This window comes from Chanodichthys erythropterus, chromosome 22 (assembly GCF_024489055.1).
Source record: "Chanodichthys erythropterus isolate Z2021 chromosome 22, ASM2448905v1, whole genome shotgun sequence".
NCBI classification, from domain to species: Eukaryota; Metazoa; Chordata; class Actinopteri; order Cypriniformes; family Xenocyprididae; genus Chanodichthys; species Chanodichthys erythropterus.
In genome coordinates this window covers 27,149,766-27,161,313 of record NC_090242.1, presented here as the reverse complement: position 1 = coordinate 27,161,313, position 11,548 = coordinate 27,149,766, and the positions used below count along the sequence as shown (strand labels likewise).

Sequence of the window (11,548 nt, the reverse complement as noted above, 5' to 3'; positions counted from 1 at the left end):
ATAAAATGAATAATTAACTCAATGAAAGTGTTATAAAACTAAAAGGATCTATTATGATACTGATGATCGCCTCTTCCTAACAATTTTGGTCAATATTTAGTGAATTCCACATACAAGCATACAACTTTGGAGACTCATAGACCACAGAGAAAATGTGTTTGATTAATGTTTTATTTAAGCAGCACAAAACGCACTCAATCCAAACAAAACTTCCACCAGCTCGCATACTGCATGGAAACAAGATCACAATACCATTAATGGCACAAACTCTCCACATCACATCCGATACTCTTCCTCTGTTTCACCCCGGAAAGCGCTTCTGAACATCTCATGCTCAAATTTGTGCTAAAGATCAGTATGTTATTATATATAGAGAACATAGTGTTCAGTGACATGATGTAAAACATTAATAGTAGTTCGAAACAAATGCTCAGTAACAGTTATTTGCCTATTTAGAATTACTGATATTAAACTGTGCCGTTAACAACTTCGAACACTAACAAGAAAGGGAGAATGCATGGATGGATGCATGCAATATACAAGAAGTTAAGACCAATAAAATGCCAAAATATAAATGAAATACTGCAGATGAATAAATCCGAGGTAATGGCATTTAGCATTTCTGTCAGTGCGCAGGCCATTTTTATTTTCTTCACAAAAAAAAACAAAAAACATTGCTTAAAAACAGTTGCCTACTATCTTTTCATGTCCAAAACATACAGCACCGTAACAAATGACCGAAACTCTAATTTAATGTATACAAGTTTTTTTGTTTTTTTTCTATGCCCAGAGAGCTTTGAAAAGCTGTAGTGGTTTATATCCCTGTTTGAGCTTTTTGTCCTATTAAAAGTTATAACTGTATTGTCAAATGTAATTCACAGCACAAATTCAGGAAAAAGAAATTAAATATGTTAATTTAAATAAGTTAAACTCCTATAAACAATAATGCTTAAATGCGACTAATAAACAACAATCACTAGCTTAAAACCTGTCGGCCAGCCTGGAGCCAGTGCTCCTTAATGTAAGGAAAAAATGCCAGGCTCTCGCACGAATTACCCTCTTCCACACATGGTTGTGCGTCGCAGCTGAATCAGATGCTTGAGCCAAAGGCCTTCAGACTTCACCCCATTAACGGATGAAAGGCACAAACGCTCATGAGAAAAATCAGCTTGGGCTACTGCTGTAACACGTCTTTCCATTCCTTTCTCCTTCCCAAAAAGGTGACCCACCCAAGTAAATTGAAATATGTAACTGATACTAAAAGCTCTTTGATTAGGCTAACCATGCTGTCTGACGATGCCTCACTCTCCTCTCTGTCGGCCCATGAAGCGGTGCAGCTTGTCACAGTGATCCAATTTCATGGTCTCAGCCTTCTGCTTCAGCCGATCGTCTCGGTACAGCTGGCCCAGGTTAGCTAGATCAGATTCTAAAACAAAACAGCTCAGCTTTAATAATAGGGGTTTATATTACATCAGGGCTGCAAACTATATATTACTACAAACTACAAATTATATATATTGCTGGTAAAACTAAGATATTAACTAATTTCACTAAGAATTAGATTTAAAAATTAAAAGTAGTATTCTAAAATTGTCAGCTCTTCACTGAAAATTAAAGGGATCATATATATTAGGGGTGTAATGGTACATGTATTTGTCCTGAACTGTCATGGTACGGACATCAGTCATGCAGTTAGACGACGAATACAGTCAGTCACAGGCGATACGCACTCCAATCCAAAAGGGGGCACGTGCGGTAATGCAACACTGTTTGCTAACTGGAAAAAGCGCAGAAGACGGATAAACAATCGATCGGTATGTTTACATGTAATCTCTTCAATCAGTTGTCATATGTAGTGAACTCAGTGCAGGCTTCCTTGTTTATGTCCGAATGCCGGCTCATTATTGTCTGGATCCTGTGTGAGCATCACATGCATGCTTCGTGTTGATGAAGATGAACAAAGGTCTTATGGGTCTTATATATATATATATATATATATATATATATATATATCTCTCAGAGGTTGCGTTAGACTTGCGTTTCACCGTCATTTTGATGGACAGGATCATAAAAAAATCATTTAATAGCTTCTGATTTCGTCCACATTTTCATTTTTATTCACGAACTTACATAATAAACAAATGGGCCTAGTTATGCATTTATTTATGTTATGAAAAGAAAGTTGAAAGTTTCAGTTTTCATCTTGAACACGTCACAGATTGTGATTCTGGAGACTGAACTCGTGCTCTGCTGCCACACTAGAGCGCACTCACCTACTGGACAGGGGTGGGAATTACAGTTACAAGCTACATAATATGTCAAAATGACGGACGGCCTGCAGATTTTTTTCCGTCACTGCTAAAAAAAAAATCCATCAATGACGGAAAATTTTCAATTAACACTACCTCTGATATATATATATATATATATATATATATATATAAATGTCACACTACCGCTGGTGACACTCCACGACCGCGGTGGCGCGGTTGTCATGCCTACCGTCACAGCCCTAGTGTGGAATGACAAGAGGGTGAGTAATTAATGACAGAAATTTCATTTTTGGGTGAACTAACCCTTTAAATCAAGCTTATGAATCAAATCATGAAATTTGTGTCAATAACACCCCCTCCCCTTCCTTATTCTCACTCCAAGCTGAACTCAAAAGTTGGCAGCCCTGCATTACAGCTGTGCAATTTACAGCTATTACTGAAACTAATGGATGAAAATCCATCTCACTCTGTTGCTTCTCTTTCCAGCAGCTGCTCTGTAGGTGGTCAATATAGTCATTCTCAATGGTCTTCTCCAGCTCGTCCAGGGCAGCACCGCGGTACTCTTTCTCAAAACTCTTATCCACATAATATGGCACACCCATGTGCTGGGTTTCCCTGGACACCACTAACCCCATGGACCTGTGAGATGGAGAGTACATGTCAGTTCTTTTCTTAAAGTGCATGTTTTACATCATGTGTTGTGTTTGTCTATGACAAAATCTATGACGAAAAAAGTTTGTTGATGACCTTTTTTTTCCATGACTAAGAAGAGACGATACCGAGACGACACCAACGTTATTAAACGATAACTGTGACTATATTAACATGCAATATCATTGACGAAAAAAGACAAGACTAAAATGTATTTTAAAAAAATAATAAAAACTTTGCCAAAATCTCTTTTTTTGTTGAAAAACAAGTATTACAGTATTAGCTTTCATGCTTACGGTTGCCAGAAATCAAGATTATACACCCCCCAGAACTTTTCTGTTAAAAGGATACATTTTCTGCCCAACATTTTACTTAACCATGCACATGCACTCTCTACCTTGCGGAAGTGCCGCAGATGATCTGAAAACACAGTAAACACTGACAACGTAAGCTGGAGTTAAGCGATCTCCATTTGAGATATTCTGCTTAAATGAAAGTGTCATTCAGCCATTCTGTGTTCTGTCACGAGCAGCTTGTGCTGTTTGCTGTGACTAAATCTGCAATCAAAGCTTCTCAGTGAGGACCTGTAATAAATCCATATTTACAAATCCTTATTGTGATTTGACTTACACAGATCTGTGTGACAATACAAAGTCTTTTTTGCTGTTTCTTTAATAGAAAACATTAATGCAATTTAGAATGATTGGAATTACTATTAGGAAATTCACTGTTTTAATTTTTGTTTTACCAGTTTTCATGTAGGCATTTAGTTAATTTAGAAGATAAATAGCCTTTAACAAGGTGAAAGGATAAGGTTGACTAAATATGATAAATAGTACATTTGACACAGGGCTAAATCTAAATTTATAAATAGCTGACAAATTTAACACAATGTTTTGACTCACGGTTTGTAGAAGAGGCTGTAGGGAGGGTTGGTGGCCATCAGCTGAGTGAATACAGAGATCAGAATGAGCACCAGCACCGGCAGCAGCTGCAGGAGCGCTGTGAAGTTGTTCTACATGAAGAGAAGCAGGAAAAAATATTGAGACGTGACATGTTTACAATGTGAAAATCAGAAACTGAATAGGTGGGGTCACATTAGTGAAGTTTCTGTGAAATTTTGCAGGCAAAAAGGCTTCGTCTGATGTCAATAGTGTTACGATGTATGAAGCTTAGCCACTTTCAAACCCAGCAGCTTTCTGTTAGTCATTCCACAAGGTGAATTTGTGTGACCAACATGAATAAGTTGCGCAATCTGCGTGATAAAATCTTCCACCCTCACACAAAATTCCAAACTGCACAGATTCCTATTGAAATGACTGGATTTCACTCATGAAAATGCACTGAACAATGGTAAATGTGACCCACCTTAAAGCTGCAGTCTGTAAGTTTTGCCTCTTTGTCACCATCTCTGTTTGAAACCTGCAATTGCAGTTATTTGCGGAAATATCTTTACGTGGGTTGTGCATCGGGATGGCTCCTCACTGCGGATTTATCTAATGTTTGCTGTCAGTCACCACATCGGTGTGGATACTGTACTTCAGAATCAGATTCTACGTCTTGGAAGTATGACCAAAATAAGAATTTTCACTGGAAAATATCACTTCTGTTCTGACCAACTGAGAAAAAAAGTATTAAAATAAATCACGCTGCTAATGGTGATTAAACCTATCAATTGCTTAGCTCATATCACATCAAACCATGCAAATGATTATTACTGTTATATTTTTAACAACATCAGCATTGCATGACTATGTGCATTTAGTGTGTATTTCCGTTACCTGTAAATTTCAATTTCTGTAGCCACTCCACAGAAGTCTTTTGCTTTTAACTACGGGTGAATCTCAAGTTGTCACTGATGATTGTCATTTGCACCTTTCAGGATTACAATCCGCCATCAAAATGATAAGTTTAATTATTGCAGCTGTTGATAAACGGTGGCATGCTCGAAACCCACCAGTACCGATTTTATTACAAACATTATTACAAGCTTACAGTTGTGAATCGGGCTGAGGTAAGGAGATAGTTTTGAAAACTGTCTGGTTATGTACTTGTTCAAAAATTGATTTTGGATAATTTTTAACCAAAAAAAAAAAAAAAAGTTAGACTGCAGCTTTAAGGCAGTGTTTTATGGGTCAAGACATGACTCTCATATCTGGATCTATTCAAAAATACAATTCATACATGAATCGACTTCATTACCTCTTGTATGAGGAACATGGTTTTTTTTTTCTAATAACTTGGTACATGTTTTTTCATAGACACTTATTTGTCATGGGCCCTTATTTGAGGATTGGTCTTGTGTCCTCACATGATTAAGTGATTGTAGGATCCTCTCACCTGACTGTGGCTCTCCTCCACCTCTTCCTCACGTCTCTCATATGCACGGCGTCTGCGGGGCTGGTAATAATGAGCGTAAGAAGCTCCTCGGTTGGTGTACACATGGATGTTGCCTACATGAGGATAGGGATTGTTTGTTCTTTAAATGTGTGAGAAATCTTTAGTTTGTATTAAAGTCCCCCTTTGTTGAAAATCAAGTTTTTAATGTTGTTTATATAACTATATGATATAACTATATGGTGTTTTAATATCGATTAAGACAATGTGTAACTTCGTAGGTCAACACCATTGCTGAGCGTTTACACCTTAAAGGTGCCATCGAATTGAAAATTTAATTTACCTTGGCATAGTTGAATAACAAGAGTTCAGTACATGGAAGTGACATACAGTGAGTCTCGAAGTCCATTGTTTCCTCCTCCTTATGTAAATCTCATTTGTTTAAAAGACCTCCGAAGAACAGGCGAATCTCAACATAACACCGACTGTTACGTAACAGTCGGAGTGTACGCCCCCAATATTTGCATATGCCAGCTCATGTTCAAGGCATTACACAAGGGCAGCTAGTATTAACATCTGGATGTGCACAGCTGAATCATCAGACTAGGTAAGCAAGCAAAGACAATAGCGAAAAATGGCAGATAGAGCGATAATAACTGACATGATCCATGATTACATGATATTTTTAGTGATATTTGTAAATTGTCTTTCTAAATGTTTCGTTAACATGTTGCTAATGTACTGTTAAATGTGGTTAAAGTTACCATCGTTTCTTACTGTATTCACAGAGACAAGAGCCGTCGCTATTTTCCTTTTTAAACACTTGCAGTCTGTATAATTCATAAACAACTTCATTCTTTATAAATCTCTCCAACAGCGTAGCATTAGCCGTTAGCTACGGAGCACTATCAAACTCATTCAGAATCAAATGTAAACATCCAAATAAATACTATACTTTCGCGATTAGACATGCTGCATGACGAACACTTTGTAAAGATCCATTTTGAGGGTTATATTAGCTGTGTGAACTTTGTTTATGCAATGATAGAGTTGAGAGTTCTGAGGGGGCGGAGAGCGCGAGGATTTAAAGGGGCAGCAGCCCTGAATCGGCGCATTTCTAATTATGCCCTAAAACAGGCAGTTAAAAAAATAATTAAAAAAAAAAAATCTATGGGGAATTTTGAGCTGAAACTTCACAGACACATTCAGGGGACATCTTAGACTTATATTACATCTTGTAAAAAAACGTTCAATGGCACCTTTAAAACTGCAACCAAAGCCAGTCTCAAAAACGCAGTTTGAAATCGCTGGTGTTGTTGATATCAAAAACTACTTTGTAACCAATCAACATGTTATTTGGTGATCAAAGATGAGTTTTTAAGGGATAGTTCACCCAAAAATGAAAATTTGATGTTTATCTGCTTACCCCCAGGGCATCCAAGATGTAGGTGACTTTGTTTCTTCAGTAGAACACAAATGACAGACTGGAACGGTTGGCGTTAAAAATCATAATTTGTGTTCTACTTAAGAAACAAAGTCACCTTGGATGCCCTGGGGGTAAGCAGATTAACATCAAATTTTCATTTTTGGGTGAACTATCCCTTTAAGGGATAAAATTATTGACTTCCGGGGGACTTTACTGGAGCAGAGAAATGTGATGGACACATTGCAAAAGAATAGCAATTTGAAAAATGTAAATATGCAGGGGGGGAAAAATGAAGTAAATATTTCAGTTAGCTGTAATGATTTATTTTCAGGTTCAGACCTGTAGGAAATCTGCCCCCGAAGAAGATGTTGAAGAGCTCCTCTGGGGAGATGTCCGCCTCGAAGTCTCTGCTGAAGGAACGGTGGTGTCCGTACGCATGACGGGGTTGGGCTGAAGTTTGACTGGATGTCTCTGCAGGGCCCTGATCCCCACACTCATCATATTGCTGCCTTTTCTCTGGGTTACTGAGCACTGCATATGCATTGCCTATAGCTGAATAGAGGACAGGAGTAGAGAAATCTAAATATACTAACTTAGATTTGTCAGCAATGCTGCCATTCAGAAACCATTACTCCAGTCCTCAGTGTCACATGATACATCAGAAATCATTCTAATATCCTGATTTGCTGCATAGTGATGTTGAAAACAGTTGTGTGACTTAAAATTTTTTGTAACATTGTAAAAGTCTTTACTGTCACTTTTGATCAATTTATGCATCCTTACAAAATAAGTGTTAATTGTTTTCAAAATCATAACCTATATGAGATACCTTTGAAAGCATCAGTCGCTCCGGGGGCGCAGTTCTTATCCGGGTGGAAGCGTAGTGCCAGCTTCCTATAGGCTTTCTTCAAGTCCTCATCACTGGCATCCTTTGGCACCCCCAGAATTTCATAGAAGTCTCTGCATCTCTTTATCCTGCACAGGTTTAATAAGTAGTTGAATAAATAATGATTGAATTTTAAATTTTGGGGGGGACAATTCCTCCATCAGTACCTGAGCACTCCTTGCCGCTGCTCCTCCGTGTAGCTCTTCTTGTCGTCGCTGGACCCCTCTGCTCTCTCATGCGCACTGGGCCGCTGATGTGGAGCCGGGCCGTCTTCAGAGTTTCTCCAGCCAGGCGGAGGCGTGTAGGTGCGCTCCTCTTCAGGGGGGGTGCCACCATTCTTCACGATGGCATCAATCAGTACTAATGAGAGAAATTAGAGATCATTTTATATATTGATGCATTGAGTGTGACTTTTAGAAACAGCTTTTCCTTGAATACTACTTGAAAGCCTACAGTATGTATTGTATGTATTTTTTGCTGGTCCACCTGGGCCTGTTGCTGTTTAACATTTCCATTAAAGGATTAGTTCACTTTAAAATGAAAATTTCCCCAAGATTTACACACCATCAAGCCATCCTAGGTGTATATGACTTTCTTCTTTCTGATGAACAAAATCTGCGCTATATTAATAAATATTCTGATGCGTCCAAGCTTTATAATGGCAGTGAACGGGATCAATGAGAATAAAGCTGAAGAAAGTGCATCCATCCATCATAAACGTACTCCACACGGCTCTGGAGGGTTCATAAAAGCCTTCTGAAGTGAAGCGATGCATTTGTGTAAGAAAAAACATCCATATTTGACAAGTTATGAAGTAAAATATCTAGCTTCTGCCAGAACGCTATCCGTATTCAACTTATTAAGAAAGTGTAACGCCTCTCGCAGTTTAAAACGCTTACGCTACATCCATCCGTAAGATGAATACGGAAGGCGGTCTGGCGGAAGCTAGATATTTTACTTTATAACTTGTTAAATATGGATATGTTTTTTACTCAAACACATCACTTCAGGCTTTTATTAACCTCCCGGAGCCGTGTGGAGTACGTTTATGATGGATGAATGCACTTTTTTGAGCTCCATACATTCACATTCACTGCTATTATAAAGCTTAGATGCTTCAGGATATTTATTAATATAACTCAGATTGTGTTCATCAGAAAGAAGAAAGTCATATACACCTAGGATGGCTTGGGGGTGAGTAAAGCTTGGAGTAATTTTCATTTTAAAGTGAACTAATCCTTTTTTAGTTGCAATAGTCTTTTCTTTCCTATTGTGACATATATCCAAGTGAAACGGCTTTTCAAACGAGAAAAAATCTACGGAGGGACTTGATTTTGTCCATCAGGATTTGATTGAATGGTTATGGTTTGCTATTGCTGTGATCTCATGTGAATGACAGGTTGTCCCACCCTCAAGCCAGTAAACACGTCATCAGAGAAGAGATGTCGCTGCAAGAGGGAGGGGAAGATATTTTGATAAAAAGAATACGAAGGCACGTTTGTTCACGGATAAATCATTTATAATAAATACGGCAATATTCTATAATTCATAAGAATGGTCAATTTTGATTTCATGGTGACTTTAAATTGAAAAAAAAAAAAAAAAAATCAGCTTTGGTCCCCATCGAATTTTGTTGTATTTTTGTCCATACAATGAAACCTAAACAGTTTGGTTCCCGACATTCTTTAAAACATACAGCAGAAACAAATGCATACAGGTTTGAAACCACAAGATGAAAGAACATACATGAGGAAATTTGAGAAAAAGGCAGAAATTGCGCAGCCTATGACATAGTGTAAATTCAGGTTGATTGGGACACTTTTTCCCAGTCATCTCAATGGCAAAATGTGTCCCAATCAACCTTGCATAAGTTTTTTTTCTTTCTTTCTTAAGATTGGATCACAAGGGAGGTGTATTTCACAAGATCAGCCTCCAATGAGAGGCATCAAAGCTTCTAAACGTCCTATGTGAGATCTTTTCAACCACTGAGAGACCCAAACCCACCGCTGACCTGATGACAGATTATATAACACACAATATCCAGACGCTGCACTTTCTATTTCAGCACTCTGACTAAACACAGCTGATTTGTCAATCAAACAACAGCAGCAGCAGGATACAAACCTCTGGCCCGGGTGCTGGGGTAGATCTTCTGCGCCTCGTACAGCAGCTGCAAGGCTTTCTCTTTGCGTCCTGACCGCAAGCACAGCTTTGCTTTCTCTATCAGCCTGTCAGACTCCTCTTTATCCATCTCAAACATTGTCATTTCAAGCAACGACACCTCAAACCCGCATGAAATCACTTGCCAAGAACTAACGGAAGCAAAATAATCAAAACAAGTCTTGTTTGGATGTAGAAATGACTCGCAATGTTGTTGACATGTAGCTAAATCTAGTGCGTTATGCTAATGCAACCACAACAATTTAACTTCCGATTTTAGACATCTTCCGTTCTCTTAAATGACACCTCTACGACGCGACTTAATCGAAAATGAATTTATTATCAAAACTATTCATGTTTGACCCTTTGGCTTCGTCATTGTAAAATGTGCGAGAAAGACAGAAATGCAATACTGCTTGCAACCTCCATCGCTAATCGGAAGCGGAAGCGCATGGTGCGGGACTACAATCCAAACATCCAATCAGAGGGCGACAATCCGTGCCGTAAATGGCATGATGGCAACACGCTAAAAATCCTAAATGGTACCCGGAGTTAATGAGGGATGCTGGCATGTGTGTTTATGGATGTTTAAGTCATTTGTTAGAGAAACATGAGCTTTGATGACTCTGACCACAATGACCTTTCACGTTTAGATTAGAATTATTTTAAATGAACACCCCAAAAGTCCACGCTGAATATAAACAGGGCTGTCACTAGGGTTTGTAGCACCCTGGAATTCATTTCAGGTGGAAGAAATAATCATCTAATGGACAGTGAGCAGTTTCAATGAGCCAAAATAAATAATATTAATAAATTAAATAAAGATAGAAGGAGAGAGAGAGAGGGGGGAATAGAGGAATTCAAACCTGAAATATGACCACATACTTCTTAAACGTATGTTAGAAACATTACATTTTAATTATTTAGAGGAGCATAGGTATATAACATGTATAGCACATTAGTTCACTTCCATTTTGCACATCTGTACATCTGTAAATAACATTTCTGTAGGCTACATTCTATCTGCTTTATATATACATACAGTTGTGCTCAAAAGTTTACATACTCCTTGCAGAATCTGCAAAATGTTAATTATTTTAACAAAATAAGAGGGATCATTCAAAATGTGTGTTATTTTTTATTTAGTACTGTCCTGAATAAGATATTTTGCATAAGAGATGTTTACATATAGTCAAAAAATAGCTGAATTTATAAAAATGACCCATTCAAAAATTTACCTACCCTTGGTTCTCAATACTATGTGTGGTTACCTGATGATCCATGACTGTTTTTATGTTTTGTGATGGTTCATGAGTCTCTTGTTTGTCCTGAGCAGTTAAACTGATCTCTGTTCTTCAGAAAAATTCTTCAGGTCTGAAAATTCTTCAAAAAAGTTTTCCAGCATTTTTTGCATATTTGAACCCTTTACGGCAGTGACTGAATGATTTTGAGATCTGTCTTTTCACACTGAGAATGACTGAGGGACTCAAACACAACTATTAAAAAAAGATTCAAACATTCACGGATGCTCCAGAAGAAAACATGATCCATTCAGAGTCGAGGGGTGAAAACTTTTGAACAAGCTGAAGATGTCCAAATTTGTCTTATTTTGTTTAAATGTTTAATTTTTTTCATTTAGTACTGCCTATCGGAAGCTACAGAAGATACTCACATGTTTAACGTAAGACAAATCAAGTAAAATATATCTTGATATTCAAATTCAAAAGTTTTCACCCCCCGACTCTGAATGGATCATGTTTCCTTCTGGAGCATCAGTGAATGTTTGAACCTTTTTTAATAGTTGTGTTTGAGTCC

General features: G+C 37.9%; 1 protein-coding gene across 2 annotated transcripts; it reads right to left on the bottom strand.

Annotated features, from left to right (window-relative positions):
* Positions 1-157: 157 nt before the first annotated feature.
* Positions 158-10,186, bottom strand: dnajc18 (DnaJ (Hsp40) homolog, subfamily C, member 18). Of its 2 annotated transcripts, XM_067376003.1 has the most exons (9): positions 9,698-10,186; positions 7,741-7,933; positions 7,517-7,662; positions 7,027-7,239; positions 5,265-5,377; positions 4,293-4,346; positions 3,830-3,939; positions 2,740-2,912; positions 158-1,426 (listed from the first exon to the last, which is right to left on the bottom strand). In XM_067376003.1, the coding sequence occupies exons 1-9, from the start codon at positions 9,837-9,839 to the stop codon at positions 1,302-1,304; spliced, it is 1,269 nt and encodes a 422-aa protein (XP_067232104.1). In that variant the 5' UTR covers positions 9,840-10,186; the 3' UTR covers positions 158-1,301. The 2 variants fall into 2 exon arrangements, with proteins under 2 accessions (XP_067232104.1, XP_067232105.1); XM_067376004.1 differs by lacking the exon at positions 4,293-4,346.
* Between the last annotated feature and the right edge of the window lie 1,362 nt (positions 10,187-11,548).